At 38.3% G+C, this 17,040-nt stretch overlaps 1 protein-coding gene across 1 annotated transcript in view; it reads left to right on the forward strand.

The window, feature by feature from the left end:
• The window catches only part of MINDY4 (MINDY lysine 48 deubiquitinase 4), a 57,299-nt gene that overhangs the window by 15,026 nt on the left and 25,233 nt on the right, over positions 1 to 17,040 (forward strand). Inside the window, 8 exon segments of the mRNA XM_054390111.1 lie at positions 1,207 to 1,265; positions 1,589 to 1,716; positions 2,821 to 2,937; positions 4,070 to 4,158; positions 6,125 to 6,226; positions 7,514 to 7,577; positions 8,866 to 8,931; positions 9,187 to 9,254. Of these exon segments, the coding sequence (XP_054246086.1) occupies positions 1,207 to 1,265; positions 1,589 to 1,716; positions 2,821 to 2,937; positions 4,070 to 4,158; positions 6,125 to 6,226; positions 7,514 to 7,577; positions 8,866 to 8,931; positions 9,187 to 9,254 (693 nt within the window).

Genomic DNA, 17,040 nt, shown 5'->3' on the forward strand with positions numbered 1-17,040 from the left:
GTAAGAAAGGTGCCAAAATGCTTTTAAACTGGAATAGTCCTGAGTGTGCTATGACTGTGTTCTGGATTTATTCATCTTTCACACACCGAAAAAGGAAATTAAGTTAATGGAAAGTATGTGATATGACAGCAGTTGTTGCTATATTAATATTGTGCTTACAAAGAATGTTGCTGAGGAAATTATTCCATACTATTTTCGAAAGTGTTGTCAGTGCAATACTTTTTTTTTCCAATCATGCAGTATTGCTATTTTGTAAAAGAACCCAAGAAAACACACACAAAAAAACTATCTTTTCAAACTTTCCTTTGTTTCTGAATTTGTTTTGGTACAAATTCAACAGGAAGAATAAACCCATCTCACCTCTGAAAGTCTAACATTCTGTTCAAGTTCTGACTTCACAGCCAAATTTCAATGCTTAGCCCTTTTAGTAACTATTTATATGAATTTTTAAGCTTATTTATGTAACAAACAGATAAATCACAAAGGTAGTTGAACAACTGATACTTAGTAGGGGATTAGAAGAATAGCCTAATAAAGGAAACCAGTCTTAACACCTATTCCCACTAATATTATTTGGATATTTCAGGTACTTCAAGGACTCATGTGAATCTTACCCTGATCCCCATCAGGGATGTAAATTTGATTTTATATCCTCCTGATCCTTCAATCTCAAAGGTACTCACATAAACATGAATATCCTCACCTAAAGTTCAGGGCAGTATAAAATCTGCCCCTGCATATCCCTGCCCGCAGGATCTGGCATATACTGAAAATAACACAAATGAAGTGAAACTGGTGTTGAAATAGAATTAAAATTCTGAATTAGTTGCAATGTGCTGCTTTCCCTTGGCTGCTTTTCCTGATAGCTTCTGATGTTCATCTTTCTTCCACTGAAAAAAGTTTTTCCCCTTAACATCATTTATTTCTTTATATAAAGATGTTAGTCAGACTGAGCTCCTTTGTACAGAACATTTTAAAAGCTAACGGTGAGAGCCATTGAATTTGTTTTTATATGCACCTTTTGTTATCTTTCTCTATACACGCACCCTTAAACACCCCCTCACACCCTAACTGTGTGTATCTACACACAGAAGAAATTATATCTTTCTAGGAGAATACTCCGTATTTCTTCTTGTTCATTCAAACAACTATTTCTCGTTAGCAGGGAATATTTGATAATTTGTTTTTTGATTAATTTTAATACAGGAATCCTCCAGCATCCATTTGTTATAAAGAAGCCCAGATGAAAGATGACCTAGAATTAGGTAAGTTGTGTCAATCTTCAGTTTGGCTTCTGCCATCTTATCCTTCAGAGCAGCTGTAATCAAATACATATCAGTTGCTTCTTTTGTAACTCTAGGTTGATTCAGAGTAATTACATTGTTATTACCTTCTTGGGAAAGACTGTGCAAAGAAGTCATTAAGAATTAATCCAATAAAAGCTGGCTCATGTACTTTTTATTTGTCCTTATTTTCTTTCTTACAAAGATAGATGACAAGGAAGTGTTGTCATATTGATGACCCCTTGGCACTGAGCCTGCTGGGGGAAGCAATCCAACACATTCTATGACTTTTTTTTTTCTTTCAGTTGATGTTGAGGATGAAGAAACAACTGTAGAATTTAGCAAGAACCTGAATCTTCCAACACCGCGTATACTTCGAGCACCATCAGAGGAAATTGATATTTCTCTTGCTAAAGTAAGACTAACAATGATTGTAAATACAAATAGATATGTGACAATGTTGCTTCACTTAAGTTAGCCAAAGCTGCTGTGGATTGCTCTAAGTTGCATGTTAGCATGTGATTTAATATGTGCTGTATTCATTCCTGAGTATATTCCCTGTATTCAGGTGAGAAAGTACTGTAGGGATACCTGTCCAGAATTCAGAGCAATACCGGAAAAGCATGCATCAATATGCATCAGCCCACTGGAAATACAGATAACAGCTTTAATTAATGAAGCTTGTTTTATTTTATTAATGTCTGCAGTCAGACACATTCATGTGCTTATTCTCTAGTCCTTTAAATTAACGGTGGTTCAGAACAAGTTTATTATTCTCTATTACTATTTCTCCCTTGCTTATCTTCCTTACTTTGAGCAGAGATGGAACTGTTAAATACTTGTAATGTTTTTTCTCCCAAACACAAAAATTATGAGATTGGCTTCTTGTCTTCCCATTTCATTCCTAAATCCCAAAGAGTTCTGGGTAGCTGTACAAATGCTCAGCAGTCTGTACTTATTTGCTCAGCTTTCCTTTATCATAAACACAATTTCTTCAGTTTAGCCATTCCTGAATAGGGGTGGTCTGCAGTTGTTCAGAAGCCAGATCTGAATTTGACATATGCTGATAAAGCAATTCAGCATACAAGAAGTCATACATTTGAGTAACATTTATCTCACACCAGCAACTTTGACAGGCAAAACATGCTGCCTTTTCTCCATACTATGTCCTGCAGGGTCCTTTTCTCCCTAATGTACCATTAGTAGTCTGTGCTTTTCTAACTGTTAAATTTAAGGCATTGCTCTAATACTGCTTTCGTGGGAAACAGTGCCCCAGATGATCTGCATAAGCAGTTTCCTATGGTGAGCAGCACCCAGCATTCTGAGCTGAAGGAATATTGAGGAAAAGGAAGAAATTGCTCCTTTTCATTTGAGTGTTGCTATTTACAGTACATATAAAACAGAAAAGGGTGGTTACAGTCACTACCATTCCAGGCTCCTCCTTTCTTCTCTACAAATTGTTGAAAATGTACCTGTGTTTTGGATTAGTTTTAAAAAGATAACATTTTGTTTCTATTTTTTTCTTTCTTTTTTATAGGAATTAAAAAGTATTTTGTTTGGCTCTAGTCTTTGCTGCTTCAATGAAGAATGGAAAATGCAGAGTTTTACGTTTAGTAATGCACCACAGTTAAAATATGGCATTGTGCAGAAAAAGGTACTGAAAATGACTTCCTGACAGTAATCTCTATTTTGTGCACTGAGTTTACAAAGGGTTTGTGTTTCAGCAGTAAAAAACAAAAGAAAAAAAATCTTCTAAAGACTCTTCTCTGTCTTTAACTTCTGTGGTTATCACCGGATGATGTCACCTTGTGAGGAGACTTGAGATGGATGGAATATATCTGATGGAAAGTTAAAGTAGCTGCAGAAAGTGTCCGTATGGGTGTGTGTGATGGGGAGTTATTCACAGGGAGGAAGACAAGCTACTTCAGCTGAAAACTAGGGGTGGTAAGAGAATAAAAGGGCTTAAATCAAGGGCAGAGTTTAAGAAGAAAAGGATATATGGGGATGGAGTTTAATAAGCTTATGATGGGGCTTGATCTGACTTAAAATGAAGGGACATAGCTAGAACTGCCTGCAGTGCCTGGGAAAACACAAGGAGACTTTTGTCTCTTAAAGGTATGGCGGCCACATGATGAGATTCATTCCTGAAATAAGAGGGAATAAATGCCTTTGGAGTCCCAGTGGGACTCTGGGACTGCTGGTGGGACCACATCTTTTGCATCTATGCTTCTGCAGTTCTGGACTGCAGCCACAAGATGCCAGCTCCTCCCTAAACCAAGGTCTTCATCACTTTGTAAACATCACCTGTAAAGTGGCCCTTTCTAAAGACCTCAGCAGATCCTTATAGTGACCAGAGCTGGTAAAACCAGCATGTTATGGCTAGGATCAGCCAGGAAAGCATGGATCTGATCCATAGGAATTCTTGGTGGTAACAAAGATTTCTCTGGTATTCAGTGGGAGACTCACTGATCTGGTGTCTGTCACCTTTGCTTGGGCACCTGATGCTTACAGAGGCTGCAGTGCTTCAGACTGTCCAGATGCAGCTGGTCAGCCTGGTTTCTCATCTGCCTGATGCATACACTCAAACCAGGGACCACACACAGGGCACAGGATGTGTAGCTGCCTCGAAAAATCAAACATCTTTTGTACAGTTGCATCCTACAAAGCACTACAAAGTCATGGATGGAAAGAGAGTGCGAATGGAAGAACATGGCTTGCGAAAGTTTTCACCACTGTGAAACAGTGCAGATTTCTTTGCTCATGGAGTGTCTCATTATTCCTCTCAGGGTGGCCCAGGTGGAGTACTGGCTGCAGTTCAAGCTTGTGTCCTACAACAGCTTCTCTTTGCAGACAGTAACAGCAATAAAGACCCTTGGTAAGTCAGAAGCTGACATCAAAAATATTTTCCATACAGAAGTAAAAAAATAAAATAAAATACCCTGCCACAGCTAATCAGGAGCTTTTGTATTTTGAACTCATTGAACTTCTCTTTGTCTCTGAGAGAGAAAGTACCACATGATTTAATTGTGTTTACTTCCTTTACAAGTGTAAAGCTTGTTGGTTTATCTGTATAATTACTTGGCTTGTGATTAACCCCAAGACCTCTGACAAAAACTAACAGCTTGAATTGGGGTGAATGAAAATCATGAAGATACGAGTCCAAAGAAAATTTATTCAATGTTTGAAAGACAATGAAATGAATGCAGTTTTTGACACTTAAAAGTCTCAGGGAAGGTGAAAAATTAAAATTGCAGTTATCTTTTTTTTTAAGTCCTACGGTGTTTGATCTTGCACAGTAAAACTCTTTAACAGAGTGTGAATTTGCTTTTTTAAAAGTGCAAAAGTTAGCTAGGAAAACTTTACTATTTTAATTCAGATTAAAATAGGAGTAGATTTTTCAAGGCAGAGTGAGACTCTTGTCCACATAAAAAAATCCTCTGAAACTTCCATGCAAGAAAATGAGTAGGCATGTAGATTTTATGACCAAAATCTCCACAGAATTCACTGAAGAATTATTTTTGCTTGTGGAAACCAAGAATTTGTTTCAGCTTGGAGGACAGCCTTTGATCATCTGCTCCTTGGTGATTCTCAGGTCATTCTTAATAGAAACAGAGATGTTAACCTTTTTCTCTTTTAAAATGGTTCAGTGATCATAAGTCATAAAATTAAGTGGCACCCAAATAAATGGATTGAGTACAGATTGTTTAAACTATAAGTGTCCCAACTCTTGCCAGCTACAGCCTATCCTGTTTACTTGGCCATATTTGTCTCTCCTACTTTTCCCCTCCTATTATCCCCATGGCTTTAAAAGATTTTGTTTTTACATATTTTGTATATGAAAAATGCTGCTGAAGCATGAAAAAAGTCTCCAAGGAAGATTGGTTTTCAGGGTATGTTCATAGATCTGTGTATAAGCAGTCCCTGTTGTTGATTATGTCTTATTTAGTCTTCTGAGATTCACCTGTATTACAAGGGTATTGTCTCAGAACATACATAGTCTAGCAAGCTTACCATTGCTTAGTTTAAGCACCTATAGCAACACTGACCATTATTAAGAGCAACATAAGCACATCCAAATACCCCAAATGCAATGCACTGCTGTTAACACTTGAACTAGGAAAATTAGCTTCCCTCAAATTCCTATTTTGCTTCTGACTTGAGAAGAGATCTACCCACTGTTTGTTTTACTAGCAATGTGCAGAGAAAGTTGTTCTAGATACAGCTCTATTCCCTGGATCTGATTATCTTCAGTAAGATCTAAAGCACCTTCTTAAATGCCTAAAATAAGATTTAAGGTGGCTCACCAAACAGAAAGCCTTTATTCCACTGATGGCTTCAGTTGAATCTCCCTCTGTAGAGCTCTTTGGGTGCTGAACAATAGCACCACATCCTCCTATCACCTCTTTAGTCCAGTGCTGAGAGATCTTCATACCGTGTGCATAGTGAGTGTGCTTGTGGTATTTCATTTGGATGCTTAATCCTCAGAGAAAGTTTGGATTCAGCTGTACCTTTATAGCTTGTATGCAGTCTCAGTAGCAATAGAAGCTCCTTCTTCAACTCAGGAATTTTTGAGTTGGCAATCCAACCTCTCTCTTTCTTGACAATAGAAAAAGCTGAGATACCAAAATACCTAAATGCTAATTTTCTGAGGCACCTTGCCACAGCTTCATTTTTTTGGCATTACACCACCGTAAATAGTGTCTAAAAAATACTCTTGTTCTTTTAGCTACAAACCTGCTATGAGTCTGTATATGCTGTAATCAGGGCAGTTTGCCTTCTAATGAGTAAACTTCCCTATATGTTTTGTGATTCTTGCCTCTTTCTTCCGTTTCCTTGACTAGCTGTCTTCAGCCTTCGGAAGCGCACAGAACCAAATGCCTTGCCATGGCCATCGCAGGCATTCTGTGGAGGGCAGGAGGCAATGAAAAAGCAGTTGTGGCACTGTAAGTAGGAGAAGCAGTTATTGTACAATGCTCATACACTTGTGTCTGTTATGTATGTACATAGGAACGGCCTTTCAGTACTTAGAAGGGGCTGATAAGAAAAACGAGGGCAATCTTTTAATAGGGCCTGTTGTGAGAGGACAAGGAGTGATGGTCTTAAACTAAAAGAGGGAAGAATTAAATTAAATGTTAGGAAGACCTTTTTTTACCATTAGAGCGGTGAAACACTGGCCCAAGTTTCCCAGAGAGGTGATAGATGCCTCATCCCTGAAAACATTTCAGGGTCAGGTTGGATGGGGCTCTGAGTAACCTGATCTAGTTGAAAATGTTTCTGTTCCCTCCGGGGGGGGTTGGACTAAAGGACTTTTAAAGGTCCCTTCCAACCCAAACCATTCTATGATTCTATGATAGTTTACAAACTGAAAGTTTTGGAAAACATATTTTTGCAGACTGCGATGGCTTAGGGAGACAAACAAAAATGTCACTTCTGCTGGCCCAGCTTCTGTATAGTTAAATTCTTGGAAATGGCTGTGAAAAGTCCTGTGGATTTCACCGAGGCTCAGATTCCCCAAAAAGTCCTCACCAAGAGTTATTTTTCCAGATACAGCATTTTACTCCAACAATTTTGCATTGCAGGATATTCTATTATGGCTGGGATTTGTTATCTTTTGCTGTAGCTGCCTACTAGTTGGTTGATTTGTGCTATGCAATTAGGCTTCTTGTACATAAGACATCTAACTTTTAGATCACTAACTTTGGCTGTACTGGATCTTACATGACCTTGTTAAGTAAGACATGTTTTATGAGAAGAGGTTATTTCTTTTATTAGATAGCTAAGATAGCTGAGAAATAACAGAGAAGCTTTTGGGCACAGAAGTGCTTCATATCTGAAATAGAAACAGCAAATTTAAAAAGCATTTCAAGTGATATTTTGCGTATTTTGCATCTATGAAATGCTCTCTCTGTGATGATATTGTACATATGTTCTGCTTGTTTTAATGTCATTGCTTTAATACTCTTTTCCAATAAAAACTGTCATTAACATCATAAACGTAAATTTATCCTCTTTCTGTGTAGAGAAACAGCTGAAGCATATGCTGCACTGATAAAAGTGTGTTTGATATGTAATATGAACTTATTCAAGAGGCCCTATTTTGAGAAAGTGGTTAAAAAAATAATACAAAATCTTTGGCTCATCATTCAGTCCATATAACATATTGATTTCTCTTTAATGCCATTTTATTCCTTTTAATTTGAGTTTTGGTTTTGTCTGAATATCCTTTTCAGGTCTTCAAGAAACCAGCAGTTTATTCCTGTAGGAAAATACAGGGCAGATGGAATCTTAGAAACTGTAAGGCTCTGTGTAACTCACAATAATATTCTCCATATAATCTCTTTCTAGCTTTTCTTATTTTAGTACAATAAATCTGATTTCCATTGCTTTCTTAGTATTTTTAAATCTTTTATGTCATATTGGTTCATTGTGATTCAAAACTCAATAGGAAAAAGGTAGTCTGTATTCTGTCTGGCTTGAATTGTCCCAGTGTTTGTGGATAATTGGACGCTTTGAAGTTCTTTATGTTCCATTTACTTTTCAAGCTTATAAACTATGCTCACTTTTATTGATATGCAGTTAGAGTGAACAGGAATCCTTTCAAGTCAAGCAGCACAGCCATCAGCATTAAAAGACAACTTTTTCTCCTTGTCTTACATAGAATACTTTGCCTTATTTATTCCTCCAGATGCTCCAAATGGCAAGATGCTTTCCAGTCATGCCTTTATTTCCAGCTGAAACTCTCAAACCCCAGGCTTTAGTGGTTTAAGGAAATATTACCAGCCTCTTAAATGGAGGAACAGATGTGTCAACAACTTATAAGAACCAAACAGTTTGGGAATGACAGGGAATGAAAACCACAGGGAGACTGCAGCAGAAAACCTTGGCAGTAATATGGTCTCCCAAGAGACAGGATAAGTTATTTCGTGAATATGTTAACATAATTCTGAGCTGATGGCTATTTTAGTGTGTAACTAACACCATTGTGCTGCCTCTAAATACTGCTTATCAAAAGTCATGTGAACACAGCCAAGGTGAAAATGTGATGGAGAGGAATATAACCCAGACTGCTTTGTCATTCCTCACTCCAAAACTGCTAGACTATTGTGTCTGTCAAAATCCAAAGATGTAGAAATAGACAAAGAATGTTGAAGTAAGAACCTGTGTCTGTGTACTGTCTTGAACTTGATGTTAAATAAGAGTTTTCTGAGTGTGAGAAGAAGTGCTTTGGCAAAATTCTGAGCTCCTTGCCCATTCCACGTCTTCTAAAGCTACATTACTCCTATGCTTTTTCTAGGAACGTTTCTTTTCATGATTAAACATTGCTTAAAATTGAATCAAACTGTGCAATGAATTAAAAACATCAGGAACCAATATTTAAAAATTCAGAAAAATTCAGTGCTGAGATAAAATATTATACCAAGTAACAACAGTAAGAGGTGGATTTCATTGGATCTTTATTTCATTTTGTTAACTTGGGTCTTTCCAGTCAGTTTTGTCTGTTTGGGTTCAGCTTTCAGGTTATAAAAGTGTGTTGTTATTGTTTCAGTTACTTTCTGATTGTTGTTCTTAAATTTATTCCCAGCTATTACTATACAATGTCACAAGATATGAAGATTTGACTGAATTTCTTCAGCAGAACATTCACCAGGTATTTTGTATAGAAAGATACTAAACATGTTACAGTTCACTTCCGGTCTTTCTGTGTTTGTCAGTCTCATGTGACATCCTCTGAATGTTGTTTCAAATACTAAATGGACATCTCTTGCAGTTTAGCACACAAAGAAACATTCAGTTTTACAATAAATGTGAACAATTCTTCCTGCTTTTAGTTTGATTTGCATTTCTTTAGGATTTCTTTGTTGTAGACAACAAAGCAAATAAAACCAATCTTTTTCTTTTGCAGTTTGAAACTGGTCCGTGTGGATGCATCCTTCTGACCGTGTCTGTCATCTTATCAAGGTCTATCAAACTGTGAGTGTCTTTTATATCCCTGTTTCATACACTGCAAAGCAAACAAGCTGTGCAAAATGAGGCAATGACCACGATGTACTTAACTCTCTGGACATATTAACTCATCTTTGATGTATACTCTGACAAATACAGGGAATTTGTGTAGATTTATTTACCTAATCTTGGCTTTTTTGCTGTATACAGGCACACTTGCGTATGTGTGTATAGATAGATAGATAGATAGATAGGTAGATAGATATGCTGTTACAGTAGCAGTGGTTGGTCCACCTTATCTGATATCAGTCACTACATCTAAACATGAGGCATCATGTCTATTTGTTGTCTTCACTCCTTGTCTTGACAGCTGAAAGGAGGACTCATTTAGAGGGTTGTTTATGTCACATACTTAGGTATCTCTCTTAGCTAGGGATGAATAACCTGTTTGTGATGGCCCAATCTCTCCATCAGTGATAGAAATAAAGAAAAGCTAGTATCAAATGGATTAGGCACCTAATATGTAGATAGTTTTAAGTAAGGTAGGACACCAATCTGGTCTCAACTTATTAGCGTAATAAATCTGCTGAGCTCTTATTAAGGAACAGTCATTCATTGTGCTAGGAAAAATTTCTTTACTGGAACAGTGGTCAGGTATTGGAACAGGCTCTACACGGAGGTGGTGGATTCACCATCCCTGAAGATTTCAAGAAATGTGTGGCCATGGCACTTGGGAACATGGTTTAATGGCTGTGGTGGTGTTAGGTAGACAGCTGGACTTGATGATCTTAGAAGTCTTTTCCAACTGAAGCAATTCTGTGAATTTTAGCCTCCTTTTAATTGTGCTTTTATAGAGATTAAACATATTTTTGTGGTACTGTCAATATCAGAGAGGGTCAGGATATAAAAGCTTTCTTCATTTTGTCAAATTCCTCTCTAGTAAAAATCTTCTACAGTTATATGTAAGTGAAAACAGCTGTTCCCTGACAGCTTGCAGTAACAACTGACATGAATAGAGCAGCTTGAAAGCAGCATGGGTTTGATTTATGTAAGCTTTTATTTCTTCAGTCTCTGCATTTTCTTGAAAATAAATCCAAATTTGTGATATGCATTCAGTTGCTCACCTGCTGAGGTTCTTACAAGTGTTTATGGGATGCTTTTTTGGTTTTATTGTTGTTTCTTCCTTTTGTTTGCTTACAGTAACACTACAGGCTATTGGCTTGACTCCACTTTGCACTCTAACACAAATGGCATCATAGCCTGGAGAAGAGGAGGCTCAGGGGTGACCTCATTGCTGTCTACAACTACCTGAAGGGAGGTTGTAGCCAGGTGGGGGTTGGTCTCTTCTCCCAGGCAACCAGCAGCAGAATGAGGGAACACAGTCTCAAGCTGTGCCAGGGGAGGTGTAGGCTGGATATTAGGTGGAAGCTCTTCACAGAGAGAGTGATTGCCCATTGGAATGTGCTGCCCAGGGAGGTGGTGGAGTCGCTGACCCTGGATATGTTCAGGAGAAGACTGGATGGGGCATTTAGTGCCATGGTCTAGTTGATTGGAGAGAGCTGGGTGATAGGTTGGACTGGATGATCTTGGAGGTCTCTTCCAACCTGGTTGATTCTGTGATTCTATAATTTTATAGCATGTGTCATTTATCCTCATTTCTCTGAGCTAGTTACAGCAGAGATTTCTAGATTAGTAAAGGCGTTTTAGCAAGTAACAACACATTTGGCATTTGGTAGGATCACCAAAAGCAGCAGTGCTCCTAATTGCTATTGATTGCATGGCTTTACTTGCTATAAAATGGTAAACATTCTTTAATAATGCAAGCAAGGAGCTTATTTTTCCCATCACCTCTCAGTTTTTAACAGATGGATTATGACAAGGCCAATCAATCATCTCTGTTTGTGTTCGGGGGATCTAAGTGACTAAAGTGAACATGAAAATTCCTTATGCTGCCTATATGCATCTTTAGGGGTCTAAATATTTTTACAGTTCTGGTCCACAATGTCAGAACTGTTTATAAAGTTTCGAGGAAGATTCATGGCTGCTGCACAGAACTTCGTTTTAAAGTACCTTTACTCTTCTAGCATGGTACTGTGTAATACCTTGCATTGATATCTATCTTTTGTTTATAATAAGCAGGACTTTTTTCTTTGTCCCTAGATACAGCAGAATGTGATTTCAGGCTTTTGCATATTTTTTTAGAAGTGCAAACTAAATTTTGTTTATGCAGTTTTCAGTAACAGATCTGCATGGCTATGCCATAGTGCTTCTCTTAGGATATTACAAATATCAAGACAAAGAACTTGCTGCTCATATCATCAAGAAATACGTGCCATTAAATGAGTGTTACAAGCATTGTAAGTAATTATTTACATAACTAGCATAGTTCTGGATGAATAGTTGAAGGCAAATAAGAGTTGTTTTAGACAATGGAATTTTCATCCTGTAATAGTTCTCCCTGAGATTTTTTTTGTACCAGCTTTTTAACAGAAAATTAGTGGAGCTTTTTTTTAAAAAAAAAAAAAATTCAATGGAGGTTTCAATTATCCTGATTTTTGTGTGCATATTTTACTAAAGAAGCTAGATCATAGTATCATAGACTCACAGAATCACTTAGGCTGGAAAAGACTTTTAAGATCATCGAGTCCAAACGTAACCCACCTACCATTGACCACTAAACCATGTCCTGAGGCACCACATCTATACACTTCTTGAACATCTCCAGGGATGATGACTCCACCACCTCCCTGGACAGCCTATTCCAATGCCTCACCACTCTCTTCAGTAAATAAGTTTTTTTCTGATGTCCAATCTAAACCACCCCTGGCACAACTTAAACCCATTTCCTCTTGTCCTATCACTAGTTACCTGGGAGAAGAGACCAACACCAGCTTCACTACAACCTCCTTTCAGCTGTAGAGCAGTAAGAGCTCCTCTTAGCCTTTTCTTCTTGAGACTAAATAACCCAAGCTCCCTTAGATGCTCTCCAAACCCCTCACCAGTCCTGTTGGTATTCTCTGCACATGCTCCAGGACCTCAATGTCTTTCCTGTACTGTGGCACTGAAAACTGAACCCAACACTCAAGCTGTGGCCTCACCAGTGCTAAGTTACAGGGACCTGATCACTTCCCTACTCTTGCTGGCCGCACTTTTCCTGATACAGGCCAGGATACTGTTGGCCTTCTTGGCTACATAGGCACAATGCTGGTTCATGTTCAGCTATGCAGCCATCAGCACCCCCAGGGCCTTTTCCTGAAATGCTTTCTTACCTCTCCTGTATAAAAAGGACATCTAAATAACCTACTCATATAGAGGCTTTACACTATAAACACAGTGAAAAAATTAATTCTGTGTTACAGTGATTGATCAGTAAAATGGGACATGAAATTCAATGTTAACAATGCATCATACATGATGAAAAAACAGTCTCAGCTATACTTACCTACGGACGGGCTTTAAACAGGCTATTATAAAAAAGAAGAGAAATTTTAGTAATTGAAATATCTGAACATATCAGTTCTTTTTTTTTTTTTTTTTGTGGTTGATGAAAAAAGAAGACAAAAAATAAAGTTTCCCTTTAGTGTGAACTAGTTTCTGCATGAGGACAGTTGAAATCTTTCCTTTTCAGCATTTAAAAGGAATAACTTGGATGTGATAAAAATTTAGACATCTATGATAACAGTAAGGATTTAGACTAAGGATGATGAGACATTGAACAGGTTGCCTGGGGAGGTCATGGATACCCCCTCCCTGGAGGCATTCAAGGCCATGTTGGATGAGGCCTTGAGCAATCTGGTCTAGTGGAAGTTCTCCCTGCCAGTGCCAGGGTGTTGGAACTAGATGATCTTCCAGGTCCCTTCCAACTCAAACCATTCTGTAATTCTATGAGTAATGTTTAAGGAGTGGTTATACATTAGTTCTGAGAGTCCAAAAACTTGGGGGCTTGGTCTTTGTTTTTAAAACAAGCCACAGTATTTTTTTTCCCCATGATAAGTAACTTTCAGCACTGGGATGTGAGGAGGCCAAAAGCCTGAAGAGGTTCAAATGAATTGAGACCAGTTACTTAAACAAACATGCCTCTACCTTTAAACCCACCTGTCTAGATGCGATCTCCATGTGCCCTGTTTTTGTGTTGTGCCTTGCCGTGTGCTACTGCTGCTGGCTGGATGCTGGGATAGGCTGACTTTTGGTCTGGCTCCACAGTTCCGACGCTGTTACTGATTATTCTTGTAACGGGAAATCGCCGATTGCTGCGAGGTCTGTGGGGCAGCTGTTGTGAGCCACTGGCAGGCTGAGGGCTTGGCTTCAATGGGAACGCATGCCAGGAAATGCAGCGCTTCGCACGGCTTTGTAGATCTTGGTAATGACTTTATCATAACTCCCTGCGCTAATGATCATCACTGGTAGAACTGATAACAAATGGCCAACGAGGAGTGAGAATTCCTGAGGAAGTTGCTGAGAACGTGTTGTTGTTTCTGGTACAGGAAGGAATGCTAGTCACTAACAATTGTAGCCTCTTTCTTTTTTCTTTTTTTTTTTCTTTACAACCAGTGAAAAATTACAAAATAGTGGGTGTATTGTACTAGCTCTGAGGACTAATCTTCCTGAACATGTATAATGTGTGCTCAAATCTTCTTCTTAAGAGCTACAAGATATTATCCATGTACCTCAGAGAGACTGAGCTTTAAAGGGGGCTGCAATGGACCTCACCATTGCATGTAAGAAAGTTGTGAACACTCAGGAGAGGTTTCCACTAAGCCAGTAATGGCAGCTTCAATAAACCCCACAGTCTGACTGGTTACAACATATACTGGAACTGCAGCACAGGTTTTCTCTGCTTGATGCTGCCTCGTCACCTCCAACACTTGGAACCTTCCTCACTCTGCTTACTCATGCAAAACCACTGCTAAATTGGGATCTGGCTGATTCCAACCCAGTCATTGAGAAACCCTCTTTAAATTTGATTCTTACCAACCAGTCACACTGTGTATTTTCATTGCCAGATTTTCCTTAATCTGTGCAATAACTGCAGAAAACTCTCATTGCTAGAACCTATTATAGCACAAAACGTAACAAATGAGAAGATTCCTAAGGTCAAATTCCTTTGTGCAAAAGCAGTTCTCAAACTACCTGGAGAAAATAAATAGAGCCTCTTCTGAAACATGGATTCATTGTGCTGCTCACCGATTTGCTGACCGTTGTTTCAAAACCCCAGAGTCTGCACTCTCTTTTGTTGACTTAGGGATACTTTATCATGTTCTGATAGCAGATCACAAATGTAATTCTGCAGTCAGCATTGGTCATTTCAGTGTCTTTTCATTTTTCTTTTTCTCTGAAGTGTTTGTGTGAGAGTAAAGAAAACATTGCCTTTATCTGTGGGGAAAAAAAAGGCTAAGGAGAGTGATTTTGCAAACTAACAGGAGGCTGTGTGCTTCATTAAGGCTGGCTACTTGTACCCTGGGAAAATACACATCAACACCTTTTTCCTTATTGTGATTCTACAACTCTAATAAATATCATTCTGTAATATTTGCTGCTCCAGAAATGTGCACAGCCCCATTCCAAAATTATTTGTGCTGTTTTCCTTTCTGAGTGTGGCAATTTTGGTTGGTTGGGTTTTTTATTTTTGTGGGGGGTTTTTTTGTTGTTGTTGGCTTATTTGGTTTGGTTGTTTGCTTTTTGTTGTTCCTGTTTTGTTTTGGTTTTGCAAATGTCCAATGCCTTTTTATTAAATGGAACAACCTGTATTTTGATTCCTTATTAGTCTAGGACTTGTCACACCAGGTAAGTCTGCCTTTAGTTGTTAGCAATTTATCTAGTTCTCTGAAACCTGTCAACAGTTTTTCCTAAGGACTTACACAAGTAGAACATTGTTCTGTGTCCATGAGCACTTCTTCATTCCTGTGGTACTATTTTACTGAAGTAGGAAAGTTAAATTTCCTTCATTTTTCCTATTACTCTTTCCTTAAAATAACCACATACAAGCATCAAATCATGTTAATAGCTGTCCAGTAAACCTATTCCCTCCCAAAAATATCCTTCCTGTAATAAGTGAAGCTGAGCTGCCCTTGGCATGTTATAGGGGATGGAAATTTTAGCTTGTTTGAAATTTGTGTGAGAGGAAAACCTGATCAGACTGGCTAAAGGGTCAGTGACTGCATAGCTTCAGCATTTGCAGGACTAGTTTACCTTCCTGAACAAACCCTGGGATCTGGTTTTGAAATGCTCTAATGATGCTGGATGAGCTATTCATTGTTATCATTATTATGCCCTGTGATATGCTCAAATATATCTGTTTGTCAACTTGGTTTTACTTCTGTAATTATTTGTCTGGCTGAAAGACACATTCTGAGAATCTTCCTTCAAAAAAAGGTATCAAAGTTCTGATTTAAGTCATCTCCACAGGACAGCATTTCACTGGGAGAAATATTATTTTTTTATATATATATATATGTATACATTATATATTGATAGTACAATAATAGCTATGGGTTCTAATAAAGATCAGAAGCTCTCCTTGCCAAAGAGTCAGAGTCAAGCCTCATCCAGAGTCACCTCAGCATGCCACCACTCCCCAGTAGCTCTGACCATGTCTGTACCATCTTGTAAGGCAAACAGATACGTTCAATCTTGTTTCACACAGGACAGAGTTATCTCAGATATCCTTTCTGTGTCCTTTTCTGCATCATTGACTGTGTAATAACCCAGATTCTGATAGGCTTCTTGCCTTTTAAACTCTTTTTGTCATGTAGGACATTGAAAAGGAAAGCGATGCTCTGTTGGTGCATGAATTATGGGTGGAACAATGGGTCCTCCACCCTGAATCCACTTTTCTTTAACTGACACCTTTTCCTGTCTCAGAGCCAATCTCTAATTTAGAGGTCACCTAAAACGCACCTCCTGGTCTCATGCAAGGCTTTCTGTGAAGTGACCATTTGGCTTGTCCAATGGTAAAAGCAGTTACAACTTCACACACAGGATGCTGTCACACAGCGGCATGCTCAGTTCTTGATGGAAATATCTTTTTCTATGAGCTAGTTTTCTGGGAAAACTTTCAGAGGCAGTTCCCCTCCACTTGAGAACACCTGTAAGACCAACAGCAAAGGGAAATTACATGTGGGAGCAGTTTTAACTCTGTGTTTAATGTTATGTAATACAAATCCATGTCATCACATATTTTAAAGCTTCATCTTTTGGTGTTTGAAGAAGATAGGGAAGCAGCTATTTTTAAGGGGAAACAGCTGTCAGTTATGTTACAGTGCTAAAATACAAGCAGCTTGACCTAACTGAAAAATCCATATTTGAGAGTCTCAGACCTCTCCAAGACCCATTTGTAATTTTACAACATTTAGGAAGCATGACAATAGATTTAGCCAAAACAGTGGGAGGAGAATTGTAAATAGGAGTTTACGTGGGATGCAGTCCTTGGTAGAGAAGAATTGAGTCCTTGTTTGTTTGGGTTCGTGGACTTTTGTACCTCCTTTTGGTAGGCTACAAGCAATTCATGATCTTCAGGATCTTCCTTGTCTCTGTGGTGTGAATTAGACAGAGGCCCTTCTTGCCGGAGTGTTCACTGGGCAAGAAATGCTTGTTATATGAAGAAATGATATTGCAGTTTCAGCTGCTAAAAGGGAATAAAGAAGGGAGTTTGCTTGAAAGAAGTTAGTATTTTTCCTTCAAACAAAAGCAAGACAGGGATAATAAGTGAGACAGCTTTAGCAATATTTGAAGTAGGATGTGACAACAAGATTTGAAGATAGAACATTTACATTATTCCAGAAGTGGATATGCAGTAGAATATGTTGATATATGA

The sequence above is a fragment of the Indicator indicator genome, chromosome 20 (assembly GCF_027791375.1).
Source record: "Indicator indicator isolate 239-I01 chromosome 20, UM_Iind_1.1, whole genome shotgun sequence".
NCBI lineage: Eukaryota > Metazoa > Chordata > Aves > Piciformes > Indicatoridae > Indicator > Indicator indicator.